Source organism: Amblyomma americanum, chromosome 1, assembly GCF_052857255.1.
Source record: "Amblyomma americanum isolate KBUSLIRL-KWMA chromosome 1, ASM5285725v1, whole genome shotgun sequence".
In the NCBI taxonomy this organism is placed as follows: domain Eukaryota; kingdom Metazoa; phylum Arthropoda; class Arachnida; order Ixodida; family Ixodidae; genus Amblyomma; species Amblyomma americanum.
In genome coordinates this window covers 283,005,636-283,026,729 of record NC_135497.1, presented here as the reverse complement: position 1 = coordinate 283,026,729, position 21,094 = coordinate 283,005,636, and the positions used below count along the sequence as shown (strand labels likewise).

At 49.5% G+C, this 21,094-nt stretch overlaps 1 protein-coding gene across 1 annotated transcript; it reads right to left on the bottom strand.

The window, feature by feature from the left end:
* Positions 1 to 28: 28 nt before the first annotated feature.
* LOC144118469 (uncharacterized) lies at positions 29 to 20,183 on the bottom strand. Its single transcript, XM_077651408.1, has 6 exons — positions 20,163 to 20,183; positions 17,433 to 17,580; positions 12,342 to 12,558; positions 11,822 to 11,876; positions 9,436 to 9,530; positions 29 to 326 (listed from the first exon to the last, which is right to left on the bottom strand). The coding sequence occupies exons 1-6, from the start codon at positions 20,181 to 20,183 to the stop codon at positions 29 to 31; spliced, it is 834 nt and encodes a 277-aa protein (XP_077507534.1).
* Positions 20,184 to 21,094: the final 911 nt, after the last annotated feature.

Genomic DNA, 21,094 nt, shown 5'->3' with positions numbered 1-21,094 from the left:
CCTGTGCTGTGGCGTCGGTGAGAGTGGATTAAAACTCGAGGGAGACGACTTTGGCTTTGCCTGCGTCGACCGCGGCAGCAGTACCTACCGTCTGAGGCGAGTTTGAAGTAGTCGATTCTTCCTGGCTCAGCGATGAGACCACTGGCAGCTGCGACGCCCCCGCCGTGGGCACCGACGACATTCTGATGTCCCTTGGTGACTCCACGTTCGGCGGTGTCCTCGCTGTGGACGGCACCAGCCCCAGGTCGCTAGCCAAAGTCAATGCCTCTGTTGTCTCAAGTGGTTGGCCCTGCTCTTCTTTCTCGGGCATGATCCAATCGCGAGGTCTGTATTTAGGGAACCAGCACGAGAAAAAAAAAGGTTATGAGGAGTTCGGACCCAAAGAAACCCGGGGACGAGATGACAGGTCCTGTCGTATTTTAGCCACCGCGTCTCAACAAAGATTCGAGGCGCCGTTAATCTAAGGTGCCCTTTTCGCATCTGACAGACTCTCCTGCTGAAGCTATATAGCGCGCAGAAATGCACTTGCGAAGACCGAGGGGAGCACTTGAAACGAGCGACGTTAAAAGGCCAGGGAAATGTCGCTGCAGCGCTAAGCGGTCTCTGAGGCTTTCTTGGACGGAACCCGTAAACGCGCTGCGGTCTGCTACCATTCAGGAAATGCTCTCATTTGCGGATGTCATTCTGGATAGAAACGAAAGCGCGGACGTTTACATTGGAGACAAGTTGTGTTTCGCCGGGTACCTCGGTGGCTACAATGACATCCGTTTGTCCGCTTGACGTACGTTAACCAAGATTGTGTACAAGCCTATACCTACGTGGTCGCCGCCTGCAGGCGTCATCGCGCTCCCCCTCGAAGCTTCTCTACGGCGACAATGTCCGTTAGTGGACACCACAAATGCCTCAATCACACCTGCTAACCATAGCAATGAAATGTCTAGCCTCACTGGTAGCCACCCTTGAGGGACACCACGTACCACGGCGGATTTTGGTTTCGGGCATGCATGAGCTGAAGCGGTCGTTCATGTAACTCGAATAACAGGCTTGGAAAGAACGTGTAATTGTTCTTGTTTGTTGTGTGCTTGTATCACAGTCAAGCACAGTCTCCTGGCCGCGGTTACCGTGAGCGAACTAGAGCATCCCGCCATTATACTGTATTTGGCAAAAGTAACATGCAAACGGGGTTTGCTTCTCGGGCATACCGCCGAGCTCTTACGGTGCCCTTAAAGACGAAACGTTCTAAGGAGGTCAGGAAAAGGGTTCTCCTTACATTACATAGATTTATGGCTAAAGGGATGACATAAGTACTCCGCAACATGGCTTGCAAACAAACCCCGTTGCCTCGTTACCTTCGTCAAAATATGACTCAATTACACACGTCACTGATCATGGAACGACCAAAGGCTGGCTTTGCCTCCTGAAGGGAGCCACACTCATCGGGGTGGAATGAAAGCGCCATAAACAGCGAGGTACTTTTAAGAATCTTGCAAAGGCAGACAAGGATTATCCAAGGGCATATTGAATATTTTCCTCTCCTCTCAAGGATTTCCGGCTTCCTATGTGCTAGAAACGAATGGGCTAGGAACAAAAGCTGCCCCCTTAGCCTGGCTAGGCAGTCATGCATATTTATTTGCACAGATGGAGAGAAGACAGCCTATAAAGAGTATGCTACGACCACGGGGGTTTGTGTGGCGATGAAGTGTGCATGAGGTTCCTGAAACATATATTTTTAGAGAGTAGCTTTTAGGGGCCCGCTTCTGGCTTGCGCCTCGTCGTCGTTGTCGTCGGCGTAACCGGCAGCTACAGTAAAGCGATGAGCTCAGCGAAGAATGCGGAAAGGTAGCAGCGGAAGAGAGAAAGGTAGAAGCTTAAGATGGAAAGTGAAGATGAAGGATACGGCGGAGGCTGAAAGAGGTCGCGCTAATTTTGCGCAGTGGCTTCCTAATTGAGTTTACAGATAGCCGTCATACTTACCACCTGGCTGAAACAGCCTGCTCAACAGCAACTGGTTACAAGAAGTTTATTTAACATTAACAAGAAAACGCGGAGTTCCAACGGGGAACACACAGAACAACAGACAAGAAGCATATCACAAATGAAACCATGGGAAACACACTAACGCAGCAGCAAAAGCAACTGTGGGGGATGCGGTATTAAGCAGATATGTCAGGAACCGTTCTGTTACCGCCGGCATAAATTGGAGGGTCCATTGAAAACGTTGCACTGCCTTGCCCAAGTGAGGCGGTTCCTGGCGCAATTAGGACTGCGGGCTTCTTGATTTTCGCTCACGAGCGTGGCTGATTAAACTCAAATCAATGTAAGATCTACCACTAAACTGCTACTTTCAACTTGGGTCAACCTTGAATCTTCTGTCGAACCGTCAACCAGCAAATACAGAACGTCTATGGGGTTGTCGATGGGGGCCTTTAATGGCAGACACGCTGTTTCCCGTGGAAACGGGCGCGCGTTACTCTGAATGTGCAGGCCACTCGCCTTGTGGCCCGCTCCAGACAAAGACTCGTTCTGTGTGCCTTCAGCGTTCTTACTTGAAGCAATGACAGAATTCATGTCCAACATTCTTGGAATTTTTTTTTTACTATAGAAGAGCTGTAAGGCACTGCTATAGACATATTGAAGGTAACTGGCCAATTCTCCAGATATGTAGCAAAATCTTCTTTTTACAGAGTTTCCATTGATTACAGTAAGCAGTTAAAATTGATGTAAAGAACCAACGAGGAACTCTTTTGAGTTCCTGTGCCTGCAAATCAAGCCTGATGACAGGAGATCTCCAGTTATATTGATTGTTATAGTGCAATCATACTGTCACGTAGTGGTGACGGCAGTCGAAGCAGCGATGAAGACGGACGAAAGGGTCTTCTAAAAGAATTGTTCATGGGGCAGCCTTGCACCCAAAATGGACTGAATCACTCGGCGGCGGCGAACCGACAAGCGTGCTCGGCGGTCGTCGAGCAGAATGCCGGCCGCTGTCGGCCGTGCTCAATTCAAAGCTGATAGCGAACTTTCGAAATTAAGAGCGCAAAGTTACTAGAACATTCCTGAACAACGTAGAATCAGCTCTGCCTGGCTGCGATCAATCGAGATAAATCTAGTTGCGTCTTGCGTCGCAAACAAAGCGATAAAGTGATGTGGCGGGAGATTTGAAAAACGAATAAACACTGCAAATATTCGCGGCATTACTCCCCTCTCAAAGAAGCATCGACCCGATGCATTAAAACAAATAATGCGACTAGTGAGGAAAAAAACGGATCTTGCGAAAATAGAGCATGGAAATGCAGCTGCCTTTAGCGCGCATATTACGGCTTCAGACGGACTACATGGACAACTTCAGGTCGTACGCGGCGTCGCTGGGATGCAGTCATTGCGTCAGGGATGATTTCATAATCCAGTTCACCCAGCCGACGAAGAACCTTGTACGGGCCGAAATAGCGGCGCAAAAGCTTTTCACTCAATCCACGGCGGCGAATGGGCGTCCACACCCAGACTTGGTCTCCTGGCTTGCATTCCGCGTTGCGTCTTCGTAGGTTGTAGCGTCTGGCGTCGGACCGCTGCTGATCTTTGATCCGTAATCGGGCAAGCCTTCGAGCTGCTTCTGCGCGTTGAAGGTAGGCGGCAACGTCGACGTTCTCTTCTTCTGTAACGTTGGGCAGCAATGCGTCTAGCGTGGTCGTTGCCTTCCTGCCATGGATGAGCCTAAAAGACGTCATCTGGGTGGTCTCCTGCACTGCGGTGTTGTAGGCGAAGACGACGTAAGGCAGGATGACATCCCAGGTTTTGTGTTTGACATCGACATACATAGCGAGCATATCGGCGATGGTTTTGTTCAGGCGCTCGGTCAGTCCGTTGGTCTGCGGATGGTATGCAGTTGTCCTCCGGTGGCTGGTTTGGCTGTAGCGCTGGATGGCTTGCGTTAGTTCCGCCGTGAATGCTGTTCCTCTGTCCGTGATGAGCACATCGGGGGCGCCGTGTCGAAGAAGAATGCACTCCACGAAAAATTTGGCGACTTCTGTTGCTGTTCCGTTAGGTAGGGCTTTCGCTTCGGCGTAGCGGGTCAGGTAGTCAGTCGCTATGATGATCCACTTATTTCCAGATGTTAACGCTGGAAAAGGCCCAAGCAAGTCCATGCCAATCTGCTGAAATGGCCTTGAGGGAGGTTCAATGGGGCTCAGAAAACACCCTGCTGGTCGTGTGGGAGGAGTCTTTCGTCGCTGACAATCTCGGCAGGTTTTCACATAGTGTGCGACATCGGCAGGCAGTCGGGGCCAGTAATACTTGTCTTGAATGCGGCGGAGGGTGCGAGTAAACCCGAGACGTCCAGCTATCAGCTCGTCGTGTGAAGCCTGTAGAACTTCTTCGTGTAGACAAGTAGGTACAACAAGGAGGTAGGCTGTTTTGTTCGCTGTAAAGTTCTTCACAAGGACCTCATTCTGCACACAGAAGGAAGACAGTCCTCGCTTGAATGAAGCGGGGGGTGAAGAAACCTTGCCTTCCAGGTACTCGATGAGGCCTTTTAGGTCGGGGTCCGAGCGTTGCTGCTGAGCAAAAGAGCTGGGGCTGATGGGTCCCAGGAAGGCGTCCTCATCATCGTCCGGCGGCGGTGCATCTACAGGGGCTCGTGAGAGGCAATCGGCGTCAGAGTGCTTGCGTTCGGACTTGTAAACGATGGTGACGTCAAACTCCTAGAGACGTAGACTCCATCGAGCGAGTCGGCCAGAGGGGTCCTTCAAATTGGCAAGCCAGCAGAGCGCGTGGTGGTCGCTGACCACCTTGAACGGCCGTCCGTAGAGGTACGGGCGGAATCTTGACGTAGCCCAGATGATGGCAAGGCACTCCTTCTCAGTTGTCGAATAATTAGCCTCGGCCTTGGAAAGGGAACGGCTAGCGTATGCGATGACTTTCTCCAGGCTGTCGCTTTTTGAACGAGGACGGTGCCTAGTCCCACGCTACTTGCGTCGGTATGAACTTCAGTATCGGCGTTTTCATCAAAATGCGCAAGGATCGGTGGGGACTGTAATCGACGCTGAAGTTCCTTGAAGGCTTCTGCTTGCGGCGCTTCCCATTTAAACGGCACGTCTCCCTTCGTCAGGTGGGTCAGGGGCTCGGCGATGCGCGATAAGTTTTTCACAAATCGTCGGTAGTATGCGCACAGTCCGAGAAATCTGCGCATTGCTTTCTTATCGGCCGGCGGTGGAAACTGTTCAATAGCAGCTGTTTTCTGCGGGTCTGGGCGTACTCCTTCCTTGCTCACGATGTGGCCTAGAAACAGCAGCTCTTCGTAAGCAAAGTGGCATTTCTCTGCTTTCAAGGTTAGGCCAGACGACTTGATTGCGTCTAGTACTGTTCGAAGTCTTTTGAGGTGCTCTTCAAAGTTCGAGGCGAAGACAACGACGTCATCTAAATATACCAGACAAATCTGCCACTTCAGGCCTGCCAGCACTGTATCCATTACTCGCTGAAACGTCGCTGGTGCGGAACAGAGACCAAATGGCATCACCTTGAACTCAAACAGCCCATCCGGAGTGATGAATGCTGTCTTCTCGCGATCTCTTTCGTCGACCTCAATTTGCCAGTAGCCGCTCTTGAGGTCCATCGATGAGAAATATTTGGCGTTGCAGAGGCGGTCCAGTGTGTCGTCGATGCGGGGTAGGGGGTAGACGTCCTTCTTTGTTATGTTGTTCAAGCGGCGGTAATCCACGCAGAATCGAAGTGCGCCGTCTTTCTTTCTAACTAGAACAACCGGTGCCGCCCATGGGCTGTTTGAAGGCTGGATGACGTCGTCGCGAAGCATTTCTTCGACTTGGTCCCGGATGACTTGTCGTTCTCGCGGTGACACACGGTAGGGGCTTTGACGGAGAGGTCGGACGTGTTTATCCGTTATAATGCGATGCTTGGCAATTGGCGTCTGTCGCACCTTCGGCGATGTCGAAAAACACTCACTGTAGCTTTGAAGCAGATTGCGGATCTGGTCTTGTTTGTTCCAGTGCAGGGCCGGGTTGATGTCGAAAGTGGGCGAGTTCTCAGGCGAATCTTCTGCGGAGCGGTCGGAGAGGGCGAAGGAGTCTCGTACGCCGATAATTTCGTCGAAGAAAGCAATCGTCGTTCCTCTGTTAATGTGCCCGTATTCTTCCCTGAAGTTAGTCAGCAGTACTTCGGCCTGGCCATTGCGCAAATGTGCGATGCCTCTTGCGATGCTGATTCCTCGGTCTAGGAGAAACTGCATGTTGCCCTCGATGATGGCTTCAGCGTTAATGGCTTTCGTGGCGCCTACGGTCACGATAACGCTTGATCGGGGTGGGACGCTCACTTCTTCCTCCAGGACACTCAGGGCAACGTGATTTTCCCGAGTTTTCATCGAAGCGATGGCTTCGTCCGTCGAAAGCGTGATCAGCTTGGATCGCAGGTCGATGATCGCCTGATGCTCATTAAGGAAATCTATACCCAAGATCACTTCGCGGGAGCATTGCGGTATAACAACAAAGGTCGCAGGATAGGTATGTCCTTTGAAAGTCACTCGCGCTGTGCATCGTCCTAATGGCGTAATGAGGTGGCCCCCTGCGGTGCGAATTTTTGGGCCGTCCCAAGCCGTTGTGACTTTTCTCAGCTGCGCAGCGAATGTTCCATTCATCACCGAGTAATCGGCTCCTGTGTCGACTAGAGCGGTAAATTTCCGGCCGTCGATAGTCACTTCTCAGTCAGAGGTCCTGGCTCTTGCATTGCACGTCGCTCTCGGCGTCGGGTCACGGCTTCGTTGCGTATGCGAGTCGCGGGTGGAGCGTGTGGTCGAAGCTCTTCTGGGTGGCGGCTTCGTTTTCAAGACAGCCTGCGTCGGGGTCGGGGTTCTCATTGTGTGCGGCGTCGGTGCAGCGAGTGCCGGTTCTTCATGCGGCGTCGCGGGTGCAGCGTCTTCATGGGGCGTGGTCGGTGGAGGATCTTCGGCGTTTCACTCTTGAGCAACCTCACCTCCAGAGGTTGCTGCCTTTAGTTTCCCCTACGGGGGCTGGGAGACCTTCCTCGTACCGCGGCTGCGTAGCTGCGGCGTGGCGGCGCAAAGCGCGAGGTTGACGGCGATGGTGAGCGCGAAAAGCGGTTCGCCGTGTACTCTTCTCGACGCAGGTACTCGTCTATTTCCTGCGGACGTTGCCCGAAGCGTGGTCGTGGGGCGTTAATGGCAAATCCTCGAAGACCGATACGTCGGTACGGGCAGTGACGAAGAATATGGCCTGCCTCACCGCAATGGAAGCACAATGGCCGGTTGTCGGAAGTCCTCCAGGCGTCGCATTTCCTGGGGCTTGAGCGTCGGTCATAGGCTGGGCGGGCGGGGACTAGGAGGCGGCGTTGTGGGACAAGTGGCTCATCTCGGGGAGGACGTGGGGGTTGTCGTTGGGGCTGGGCAGTCCTTACTGCAGCGGCGTAGGTCATGGCCTGGGGTTCTGTGTCCGTCGCGGTGCCAAGTGCCTGTTGCACTTCTTCCCATACCACGTCCATCAGAGTTGCTGCTTTTGGCTGTGGGGAGGATGGCAGTAATCGGCGTAGCTCCTCTCGGACGATTTCGCGGGTAACTTCCCGCAAGCTGTCGGCGGTGGTGGCCGGCGAGTTTGAAAGGATTGCATAGGGAGAGGAAGGGCGGTTGTACTGCCGATCTCGGACGTCGAGGGTCTTCTCAATCGTCCAGGCTTCTTGCATGAATTCCTCGACCGTTTTTGGCGGCTGGTGGACGAGGCTGCCAAAGAGTTGTTCTTTACGCCGCGCATTAAAAACAACTTTCTTTTCCTCGGCCATCCCGGGGTCGGCGCGGCGAAATAGGCGCTTCATCTCCTCGACGTAAACGCGGACGGGCTCATTCGGAAGCTGGATCCTGGACTCGAGGAGTCGTTCGGCACTTTCTTTCCTCAAGACACTTGTGAATACCTTCAATAGTTTTCTCTTGAATAGCTTCCATGTCGTAAGGGATGACTCGTAGTTTTCGTACCACGTGCGTGCGGAGCCATCCAGTGAGAAGAACAGGTGTACAATTTTTGCCGCATCATCCCACTTGTTGAATGACGCCACGCGCTAAAATTGATCCAACCATTCTTCAGGGTCTTCGCCTAGGGATCCATTGAAAGTTGGCGGCACCCGCGGCTGCTGCAGTATGATCGGTGTCGACATCTTCGGCGAGGTTGCGGTGCTCGTAGTCGCGTCTTTTCGCTGTCTGGTGTGATCCGGCAGTTTCCAGAACTCAGGGTCCTCTCCCTGGAGACGTCGGCTGGCTCGTCCTCGGATGCGAAGCGCTCAGGGCTGGCTTCACGACTTGAAGGCGGCGTCCGGAACATGGAAGGCTACCCAGCACCTCCACCAGATGTCACTTAGTGGTGACGGCAGTCGAAGCAGCGATGAAGACGGACGAAAGGGTCTTCTAAATGAACTTTATTGGGCTGGCTTGCATCCAAAATGGACTGAATCACTCGGCGGCGGCGAAGCGACAAGCGTGCACGGCGGTCGTCGAACAGAATGCCGGCCGCTGTCGGCCGTGCTCAATTTAAAGCTGATAGCGAACTTTCGAGATAAAGAGCGCAAAGTTACTAGAATATTCCGGAACAACGTAGAATCAGCTCTGCCTGGCTGCGATCAATCGAGATAAATCTAGTCGAGTCTTGCGTCGCAAACAAAGCGATGAAGTGATGTGGCGGAAGATTTGAAAACGAACAAACACTGCAAATATTCGCGGCAATACAATGTATTAAAAAAGTGCGCTCATAGAGTCCCGTTCACAAATGCCTTTGTCCAGAATTAATCACAAAGTGTACAAGAGAGGCGAAAGCCTCAGGGTGCTTGCCAACGTTTCGACAAGAGCACCAGTCTTCGTCTGGGCGGGTATGAGGTTGCAGCGCGTCCTAGCAGGGAGCAGCAGACGCGGGAGAGGACGCCGTAAGGCAAGGGCTGCACCGTGCCGCTATTTACCACTGAGGATGTTTCGTTCAATGCGGTAGATAAGAGGCCTTGTGCGAGCAACGGCATGCTAGTCATAGTAACTGCCATCCAAGTATTTTGCCCGAATATGTCGCAAAATAAAGCTGCGCTAAAATTTCGAATAAGGTAGTATTAAAATTGTCGGTCAAGTACTTGTTACTAATACAAGAAATTTGTCTTCGTTTACTCTCTCAATACCTCCATTTAACGATATCCAGCGCGAGCGGCTGTTAGCCTCTCAGCGCGGAATTCCTAACTTCATCCGTACACCGGACCGTAGGCTGTGCACTTCTTTGTTTGCCTTTAATTAGAAGCCACTGCACTCCCCCAAGCAACCCTTGCTTATCTGTCCTCAGCAGTGGGCGTCCTGCGCATGCCCATTTCCGCTTCATGATTTCAGTTAGAAGGAAATAAACTTGTGAGGGAGTTCCTTCACACACAGCGCGCGACAGAGACATGTATGCGTACCTTTCACTGTAGTTGAGAGACCAGAAGCTGTTATTGGCTCTGCTGCAGGGCACCTTGATAAACCAGTTCTGGTAGAGGGCATGGCGCACCGAACTCTGCGATAGTTCACCGCAATGTGAAGGACATTTAAAAGAAAAAATCTTGGCTGCTCGCGACAGATTTACAAAAGTGCAAAAAAAAACGGGAGGGCACACTTAAGCTCTGCCTTAAGGGTATGACGCGATAGCAAATTGGATTAATTCCCATATGTGCACAAAGTCATTCTATACATTCATAGGCGTCCCACCTGCCTCCTAGACTTCTCTCTGGGCAGCAAGGACATGATGCGATGGCAAAGTGGATTAATTCCCATATATGCAGAAAGCCTTTCTATACATTCATAGGTGTCCCACATCGCCGGCAAATGAAAATTGGTTTTTGGTGAAAGAAAACGGCACAATATTTGTCTCATATATCATTGGACACCGTAACCGCGCCGTAAGGGAAGGAATGAAGGAAGGAGTGAGAGAAGAAAGGAAGAAAGAGGTGCCGTTGTGGACGAGTTCGGAATAATTTCGGCCACCTGAGGATCTTTAACATGCGCTGACATCGCACAGCACACGGGCGCCTTTTGCGTTTCGCCTCCACCGAAACCCGGGCGCCGCGGTTGGGTTGGAACCCGGATACTCCGATTTGTGTTAGCTGAATTCACTCAAGGCTGTTGTGATCGGGTCTGCGGGAGTCGCCCTGGTGTACCCGCTTTAAATCGCTAACAACGCGGCTCCGAACGAGCGACGGCGTTGGTGGAATACGCGAAAGCGTTTCATCGAACGGTCATTGTAAAGAGCTGGCACTGTACGGACCATGTTCCAATGACGTGGCGTCGAAGGCGAGCCAAAAGATCCCCCAATACCCCTCACCCGCGAGCTCATCGTTTCCCGACCGGCTCTGATTGGACGCCGTGATCGGGCGCTGTGATTTGCACGCTGCGCCGCTGAGCCGGGGTACCCGGTTTCGAACCTGGCTGCGGCGGTCACGTTTCGTTAGAGGGGGATTGCAAAAGGCATCCGTGTACTGTGCGATGTAAGTGCGCGTTAAAGGTCTTCAGGTGGTCGAAATTATTCCGAGGCCCTCCACCAGGGCACCTGTATCTATCTCTTTCTTCATTCGCTAGCACCTTCATGCCTTCCCTCATGGCGGAGTTGAGTTGTCCACCGAGGAGTGAGACAATTACTGTGCCTTCCATTTCCTCAAAAACCAAATATACTCAACGCTTTCCCCCTCTCCTCTGCCGACTCGAAGCTTTAAACTTGCAACGGCGGTAAATATTTGATGGCAGTTCTAATGATAATACACGAAAACTGTCAAGAGTGTTACCACTGTATAATGCGAGATTCGGGGTGATATGTTGAGATATTCTGTTTTCGTAATGTACTGAAGAAACGAAATTGAGAAGACCAAGCATATCTGTAGAGTTATAGACCACTCTTTTCATTTTTCAGGCATACTCGCTCTCGTGGCGCTTCTCTCTCAGTCCTTGATAGTCACAAAGGAAGCGTCGCGATCTGAGAAATGGCCAGATATGTTCGAGGTGTCGGACCAATGTATAGTTATGCGAGACGAAATTTATGATGCATTTCGGGAGGTCGTCACAGCAGTTAGAGGAGTTACGAGGGAGAGGAACTACGCTGTCACACGTCACGTCAATGGGTTAGGACCGCCCAGTGGAGTCAGTTGCCACCCTCCTGTTGCGTCGGCTGCAACTACTACTGACAGTACTAGTACTACTACTACGACGGCGCTAAACCTAGGGAACGAGCCTCTCGCTGCTGTCGTTTTAAACTAAGAAAGGTGGACTGTTAACTGAACTGTAGTCAATGCTTACATCCCGCATCCAGGACAAGAGTAGAAAATGCTTTGTGTATGCAGTAATGCATCCTAGGGTTTGCAGGCCCGGCTTCCCCGGCAGCAGTTTTTCGTCAGCACTGCAGATCACCAGTTGAACAACAAAAGTGGTAACCTCAGCTAGATAATGATAAATTGCTTGGGTTTCTTTGTAAGCGCACATTGGGTACATGACCATCTTTAGCTCATAGCTATGTAGACCACCACGTAATTAAGAGAATATGTGACCTCAATGAGTTCAAAAGGATAGAAAGATAACAAGACGAATAACAAGAAGGTATTTCTGATAGAATATAGAGGCTGCTAGAATAGCAGTTCCCGTTAGCAGAATACTTTCCTGTAACTATCTTTTGTGCAATATTTTTCTGTACTTTTTTCCCCTTCAAGTCCTACGCAGACCAGTATGTCGGTGGTTTTAAATACATTCTCAAAAAGTAGTCTTGTCAAGAAGACGCCCATCTCATTCACTCTTCTTCTTTATCTCTTTCCCAGTCGCGCTCACCTTCCAAGTGGCCTGGGCGTCCACATCCACGAAGCGGAAGAAAGGGAACTTGTTCCTGCGCATTCGGGAGAAAGGTAAGAGATAACACTGAAATGACGAGCGACAATGCAGAGTAACTTCAGTTATCGAGCTGCATGATGTGTTGCTCATATCACTCGTTTTGAGAAGCGCAGGTAGTTTAGGACGTTTAAAGCTGGGCACATCTTGAAGAGAGCCGCTGACACGCGAGACAAAATGCGATGTAACCTGAAGTGCACGTCATGTGGGGTCCTCCCGCACTGCTGCCTCCTACAGTCTCCGTGACGCGGCGCAGTCCGTCAGGACCCCACGTGACCATACTGAGCCGGGAGAGACCAAAATTTAGCAAGGGAAAGTGCGGAAGTGGGGGACAGGAAAGGTCTTGATTCGTCATTTTTGGCTAGTTAATAGCATTGAAAAACTTAGGAGAGGGTGGTGCAACCTAAGGTCTTCGCGATCAGGCAAGATACGTTCTAGATCATGCGTGCGAAGAGGGGCTCACCTCAGTGCCTCGTAGATGTGTGACACGCGCAACATTCGCCTCGGACTCTTGTGGATAGCGTTAGCGATATGCTGCACCAAGAAGCCTGACGGCCTCCGAAGGCAGGTGCCCATGGGCAGAAGTTCTCCCAGATGACCAGGTGGCGCCATGTCCACCGTGCATGTGTCCTCAATACTCGGTAGCTTCCGCCGCCTGACGGTCGACTGTAAGGCAGCTCCTGCGACGGACGGCCAACCGCAACGAATGATGGTGGCGCCACCCAGCAGTACCATTATTTTTAGCTACGCCATTTGTCTCCTGCACAGTTCTTCTAAATTGCGCCCGTTTTCTCCTTTACCATTCCTTTGAGCTGCGCCATTTCCCCCGAGTATCACTTTTTTAGCACCGGCAATGACAGAACCGCGCTCAAAGAACTCAAGGCGACATCCAGCAATACGCGCTCTCCTGTCTTCCTGCCAAGTATTGACCAAGCCCAATGTGACAAAGGGAGTAATTCAGAGTTCAGTTTGATGGAAAAGGCTGTGAATATGAAATAGTTTTTAAAATCCGCCTCCAATCACTTGCTAATCTAGAGGCTTCGTGTTGGATGTCATTTTTTTGTTGTTGATCTTTCCAGTCCAGATATAAAGACAAAAGCCAGCGCTGTGGCGTAGCACTATAGCACATGCCTTTGCGTTCTGTATGTGTTTCTCCCACCCCCCTCCGCCCCCTCCTGTATTAATAGCAGTGTTGGTTTTGGCAACGCAAACCTTTTTTTTAATCTGTGCTGCTTCGTGGCAAAAGTTACGATGCTAAACTTCTTAACGGTGATCGAAAAGCGTTTATTACCCTTTTTATCTCAGCTCAAGTACTCACAACGTGGGAAACATATTGCTAGCGGCTCGACCTCACACGATTTATAAATGATTTATTACTTATAATGATTTATAACTATTTTTCCTGCCCATCCGCAGTCACGCGTGGATGAGATCCCGATGTTTTAAAAAGCAGGAAAACATGATGTGCTGCTTCTATCAAAACCTCTCGGTGGTCGTAACGTTTCCCGCGGACATGTATCGGATTTAGTACAGGATATGGAGGTGCACGTGGAGGGTTGTCCAGTGGCCTTAAATTCGCCTTGTCAGCATAGGGGACGACTTGGCAAATGACTCATGCGTCAGATGCTCAGAATATAGGGAGAGTGGTTCCTGTTAGAGCGAGAAAGACGACCACAATCTTATCACTTATTAGAAGACACAACCCGATACCCAGACTGCAGGGCTAAATTCGTTAGTGCATTAAAAGTGGCCGGCCGAAACCACCACAGTGCTAACAACGAAAAGTACAGGGTAGTAGGGCAATTTGTTAATTATTATTAAGTAAATAATACGCAAGAACGACGGCACCCTCACTCCAATGCCGCGTGACGTCGCGGAGACTGTACCTGCGCATGCTTTGCGCTGCGCTTGTTAAGTGGGTCGGATAAAAGACGCAACCAGTATAAAAACACAGCCGAAAAATGTCTGCCATCAAAGCAGATTTCTGCAGTATTTTGGCCGTGAACTTTAGCAACAAAAATGTTTTTTTAGTGACAATGAAATTTTCAGTAGTATTGTGCTGTCCTTTGTCGTACCGGAAAGAACTTCATCATCATCATCATCATCATAACCATCATCATCATCATCAGCCTGACTACACCCACTGCAGGTCAAAGGCCTCCCCCATGTCTCTCCAATTACCCTGTCCTTTGCCAGCTGCGCCCACCATATGCCTGCAAAATTCCTAATCCCATCCGCCCACCTAGCCTTCTGCCACCGCCTGCTACGCTTGCCTTCTCTTGGAATCCACTCCGTTACTCTTAAGGACCAGCGGTTATCTTGCCTTCACAGTACATGCCCTACCCTAGCCCATTTCTTCCTCTTGATTACGACTAGGATGTCATTAACACGCGTTTGTTCCCTCATCAACTCTGCCCACTTCCGGTCTCTTAACGTTACACCTATTTTCCTTTCCATGGCTCGCTATGTTGTCCGTAACTTAATCTGAATCTTTTCCGTTAGCCTCTACGTTAGGTGAGTACCGGTAAGGTACAGCTGTTGTACGCTTTCCTCTTGGGGGATATTGGTAACCTGCCATTCATGATCTGAGAGAATCTGCCATATGCACTCCATCCCATTCTTATCCTTCTAGTTATTTCCCTGCAGATCAGATGATCCAGATCAGTGGTCACTACCTGCCCTAAGTAGAAGCCTGTACCACTTCCAGCCCTTCGCTGCCAAATGTGAACTGCTGTTCTCTTGCTAGACTGTTGAACGTTACTTTGGTTTCCTGCGTGGTAATTTTTAGACCGAGCACTCTACTCTCCCTGTCTAACTCATTGAACATGATTTGCAGTTCATCTCCTGAGTGACTCAGCAAGACAATTTCATTAGCAAATCGCAGATTATTGAGGTATTCTCCATTAACTCTTATCCTGAGCTGTTCCCAATTCAAGCCTTGGAATACCTCCTGTAAACAGGCTGTGAATAGCATCGGCGAGATCGAGTCTCTTTGCCTGACGCCTTTCCATATTGAAATTTCATTGCTGACTTTATGGAGGACTACGGTAACTGTACAGTTCCTATATATATCTTCCAGTATTTTGACATAAGGCTCACCTACACCCTGATTCCGCAATGCCAGTATGACTGCCGAGGTTTCCACCGAGTCAAATGCTTTCTCATAATCAATGAAGGCTATATATAGGGGTTGGTTATAGTCTGCGCATTTATCTATAATCTGATTGATAGTGTGCATGTGATCCATTGTGGAATATCCTTTACGAAAGCCTACCTGATCATTTTGTTGATTAAAGTCTAAGGTTGCCCTTACTCTATTAGCAGTTACCTTATTAAATACCTTGTAGGCAACGGACAGTAAGCTGATCGGTCTGTAATTTTTCAAGTCTTTGGCGTCTCCTTTCTTAGGAATTAAGGTTATATTTGCATTCTTCCAAAATTCTGGCACGGTCGAGGTCATAAGGCATTGCGCATACAGGATGGATAGTTTTTCTTGAAAAGTCTCCCCGCTGTCTTTCAACAGATCTGTTGATGCCTGATTCTCACCAGCTGCTTTTCCCCTTTGCATTGCTCCTAAGGCTTTCTTTATTTCTTCTTTCCTTACTGGCGGGATGACGCATTGCTGTGCGCTACTGTCTCCATCATTAACGTCCTGAATGCATTGGCTACTGTATAGATTTGTGCAGAACTCCTCGGTTGCTTTAACTATATTATCCATATTGCTAATTACATTGACCTCCTTATCTTTTAACGCATACATCCCTATTTACCTGTGCCTAGTTTCCCCTTCACCGCTTTTAGGCTACCTCCGTTCCTTAGAGCATGCTCGATTTTCTTCATATTAAACTTCCTTATGTCGGCTACCTTACACTTATTTATTCACTTCGATAGCTCTGCTAGTTCTATTCGGTCTGTAGGGCTAGACGCCCTCATGCTTTGACGTTTCTTAATCAGATCTTTCGTCTCCTGAGATAGCTTGCCGGTATCCCGTCGAGCCGTCCTACCGCCTACTTCTACTGCGCACTCCGTAATGATATCTGTGAGATTATCGTTCACTGTATCAACATTCAGATCGTCTTCCTCAGTTAAAGCTGAATATCTGTTCTGCAGCGATATCCTGAATTCCTCTATTTTCGCTCTTGCCGCTAGCTCGTTAATGGACTTCCTCTTTACTAGCTTATTTCGTTCCTTCTTCAAGTCTAAGCTAATTCGAGACCTTACCATTCTGTGGTCACTACAACGCACCTTTCCTAGGATTTCCACATCCTGCACGATATCAGGTTGAGCGCATAGTATGAAGTCAATTTCGTTTTTAGCCTCATCATTAGGGCTCTTCCAGATCCACTTCCTGTTCTCTCGTTCGCGCAAAGAGGTATTTATGATGCGTAAATTATTTTTATCTGCGAACTCTACTAATAGCTGTCCCCAGCCATTGCTACAACCTATCCCATAGTCGCCTACCGGCTCGTCGCCAGCCTGCTTCTTGCCCACTTTCGCATAGAATTCGCCCATCAGTACACTGTACTGTGTTTTTACCGTGTTCATTGTTTGAAAGAACTTCAGAATAGTATCAGATATAACTACCGGAGTGCTACAGGATAATGGTACAATACTACAGAAAAATCATCTGTTATTGCTACAAACCTACAGAACATACTGTCGTATTTTGGGCACGATTCGGTAAGTTTTTTGTCAACTGGGCATTCATTTATCAGCGCCATGACACTGTGCACTTGCATGGCGGCCACTCTGGCGTGTGCATGAGCTAAGCATACATGTCCGCACTCATACAGGACTCTGCGTCAGTACATATACAACCTCACAACCGTAAGCATTCGCTCTTTTCGCTGATTCTAATTGAAGGACAAAGACATTGCGGCATCCCGTATCTGTGGGCCAAGTTTGCTCTGCACAGCAACCAATTTCGCGAGGGGTCGAGCACGAACTGCTCAAATGCAAACACACACACCCATGCGCGCATTTTGACGAGCATCAGAGTGAGAATCGTCACTATAGTTTTAGGATTGCGTGTACATGTGTTACCGGGGGAGTACAGTCCTTACCAAGTTAAAGGCAATTCGGTAAACCGGATTACAAGCTGCATGCTATGCACGTGAAGTGGTAGCTATGTGGTTAGGTGGGGAGAGCATCTGCGGGTGCAAGTGCACAGTAGACATTTGATATTCTGATGTACGCCCCCGCTAATACGTCTGCGCTATTCTAAATTTCTCTAATTTTAGCAGCCGTTAGCCGTTACTACCGGCAGAGCTTGGAAGCTTTCCGCGTCTACATAAAGGGACCGCTACGGGCACTGTTCGAGACACACATCGTTTTCATAAGAGGACCTAAGGTGAGGGGTTTTACCATCCTGTTTTCATGGTAACGAATCCGTTCTGCCGACGTCCCTTACCTACATTGGTCCAGAGACTACATATTGCTCACCTTGGAGACTTGATGCGGATATGTGTATGGTCGGTAACACTGCCTAAATGGGATTTTAAACGGCCGACAGGAGTGCACCGGACAGCGCAAGTGGCGCACTGCTCTCACTCACCACAGCGTCTCTTCGTGCTTGGTTTGTCGCAGCGGTGTTGGCGGCCAGTAGAAGACGGAACGTCGTTCGCTGCTTGGACTACAGTGCTCATGTCCGGCATGATGCTGGACACGTAGGCAACGGAGAGCGCCTCGGTCTCCTGTTCGATCTGTGCCAGGGACGACGAAGACAGGTCACAATGCGCTAGCCTCGGCAAAACATCAGCCGCAAAGAGAAACTCTACTAACGGAGCTATAAATTAAGCCTACTAATGAAGCCTCACCGAGCAGCCGAAAATGAGCGAAGTATTCGCGAACTCTCCTCAGCACGAGTACTTCTCTGTAATAGACTCCTTTTAAAACTGAAAAAAAAAACGGAGATCGGCTCGAGAATAACTTACTGCTGTCGCAACTGCACGGAGGTAGGTCTCAGAGCGGAATGGCCTGGAAATTGTAATATGTCGCAACCGAAAAAAACGCTCTTCTACTGCCAGAAAGCACGCTGCATATGTGGGCCAAGGCTGCAAGAGACGTGGACGGACGCTGTAGATAGCGTGAGCATGTCACGTTAATTTCGGCAATGTAATTATCTTACCACACATCACGTGACATAATGACGTCGCCTAGAGGGCTCACTCCCCGGCCTGTGCATCTCTTAAGGTGCAACCAGGCCCACCAGGACGACTCACATGAGATCACGTGAGCGTATGGCCACACGTAGCCTTGTCGTCATGTCATTTTGCTTGGCCCGTCTGCAGTAAACGTGAACTCCTGGAGGCAGGGGCGCTTTAAGGTGTACTGCACAGGTATCCTAATTTTTTCTCCCTGTATGCAAGGCTATAGCTTTGGAGTTCCTTCGACATCAAGTCGTACGAAACAAGAAAAAAGCAATTAGTCGATGAGTATATGCACTGAAACATGTTCACAGTGATAGTGACGTCATAGGCATCTGGTAAAGTCCTTTAGGTCAAAGACTTAAGGTGAAGGCATTCTGGGTAAAGGCCTTCTGGGTAAAAGACTTTAGGTTGAAGGCCTTTATGTGAAGGGTCTTTATGGTAAATGTCATAAGGTCAAAGGATGCTTTCGCATTCTTTCAATATCACCTTACTCTAGACTTATGCCAGTTTTTCACGACCAGGACGGCCAACTGCTCTTCACAAGAATCAAGCCCACTAATGCTGTCGCACAATCCTCCACAGTCTACTTAACATTTAGTGGTTTGAATCTTCTTCCAGTGGGTGGCACTCTTTGAATGGTCCTTTGTGGACGCACGACATCAGGTGCCGTTATCACCGTAGCGAACAATAAGAAAACTTCGTCACGCTAGTCGTCAGCGGGGTTATGGCGTGATGATAACTTTAATGCTACTGCATTAAAAAAAGAGAGGAGCGTGGAGGATGGAACAAGAAGGAAGGACGCGCGTGGTGCAAGACTACAATCTGGCGCTCTAACATGAAGCTCTCAGGATGCTTGCAAGCCATCATAGACGACGAAAACAGCAATCATTTAGAACACCTCTGCGAAATATGACAAAAATATGACCAAGTCGTTTAAATGGCGGACTCTAGAAGCAAGCGAGGCGTTCCCTAGAGGAGGAGGAGGAGGCCCCTAGAATTTCGCCTCCATCGAAATGCGACCGCTGCGGCCAGGATCGAATCCGCGTCTGTCGGGTCCGTGGTATGCCGCCAATGAAAACTAAATCCTTCAGCTGCTACAGATGCTCGAATGGAATAATATCCAGGAGAAATACTCTCACTCTAAAACGTGCCACCTGTGAGTTGCATAGCGAGGTGTCATGTTAAACTGGCTGTTTTAAGGCGTTAGCATTAGATGGCTATGTCCCGAGTTCCGTGTGAGCAAAACATTCTCCGCATAATTACGTCGTTCTGTGACGATAAATGTGCAAACGTTTAGTTGTGTTAGATAGTATGTGATGAGATTTCGCTGTGGCAAAGGTTTGGTGGATGTAGCAAGATTAGTTAAACGCCAAAATTACACTTCGACGTTACAATCGCCACAGACGTCGACATAGCTTCTCCGAACGATTGTGTGGTTCTAAAAAGATACATGTGCAAAAGCTTAATTGTGTTATATAGTGCGTTATGAGGTCAGGCTATGCGGAAAATTCGGTAGAAGAACTTTAATTAGTTAATTAGACATGAAAATTACACTTCTACCTTACAAAGCCCGTGTTTTCGTGCGTGTTTCGTGTCAGGAAAACATTCTCCGCAGGATTACGTCGTTCTGTGGAGATGTATGTGCACAACTTTGACTGCGTTAGATAGTGCGTGATGAGATCTTGGTATAGAAAATATTTGGTTGATGGATTGCAATTACCTAATTAATTAAACTTCGACAACACAATAGCCATGGACGTCGACATAGCACTTGGACGTGATAAGTAAAATAAACAAACAATACAAATACAGGAAAAATAAAAATGAAAAAGAAAGTAATAAAATCAAACATAACAAATATAAATAGATCGGGCACTGGCCTCGTGGAAAAAATCCCCGTTCTATTAAGTTCCATGCTTTCGCATTCCTCCGTGTAAGGAGACAAGTGCCCTGGTAATTTTTAGCTGGAAGCGATACATTTAGTGCCACCACTTCTGAAAGTTTGCCGTTCTTTACCCTCGACCGCCTCCGCGCCTAATAACATCGGGGAAGCAGTGAGGGCTCGGCGGAGTGGTGCGCTCCCCATACGGATTGCAGTGTCCCCGGACGCGTGGTGGAATCGCTGTCGTACTCACCTCGGCGGAAAGCGGTTCCATATCCGCCGCCCCCGATTCGTGATGCATAGCCGTAGTTACGGTATCCGAGTCGGCCATCTCTGGATCTTGCATTTCGAATTCACACGTCCGGGATTGTTGTTTTTCAATGCGTCCACCCCCGCTGGCTTTCCGTTTTCGGTCTGCGCCAGAGCAAATGTGACGGCTTGTGTTTTCACAAAAAAGTTTTCTCGCGACAGGCATCCGCTGTGTTTGGAGCAGGAACTGTAAAAGTCAGACTCCGAAGTGTACCGTTCTTGTTCTATAACACAAGGAAAACTCCAGTTTTGTGGAGTCTTAGGGCAGGTGAGCTTGGCGAATGCTTCATAAAAACGAATACTTGATCTTTTCTTGGTGTTCAAAGCTAGTCGCATCAGTGTGCGCAGGTCCGGCGACCGTTTAGTACACGGCAAAGCGATGCTCGGGAACTCTTCGCCCTCACTTCCCTTACCCATGCATCATTCATTTCCTCCCCCCCCCCCGCGAGAAAAACGTGGTAACCCTGTTCGTTTCCCTCCCGGCCACCAGTTTCTTCTGATCCGCCCTGCGCGGGAGATAGCAGCTAGCGCTGTGCTTCGGAATTAAGAAGTTCACCCTCAAAGGCTGATGCGTCTCGTCTAACCTACGCCACTGGTCACCTGTCATGCTATTCAAAGGCAAAAGTCTGTTGCGATAAAGTTTGCTCTATCTCTGCCCCCCGCGTGCGAGGCGAACAGGCGCGTGCTGCTTGCTCACACATTTCATGACAGAGCGTGCACTGATCATTTATATGCCCGTACATAGGCAGGTATATGCTGACAATGAGCTGAAGGTGGGGCGGAGGCCGGTAAAAGCGGGCATGAGCAATCTGTTACTGCTTGAATAGAAGGACCGCTACGGGTTCTTACCTTCAATGACTTTTTTAGTCACACAGC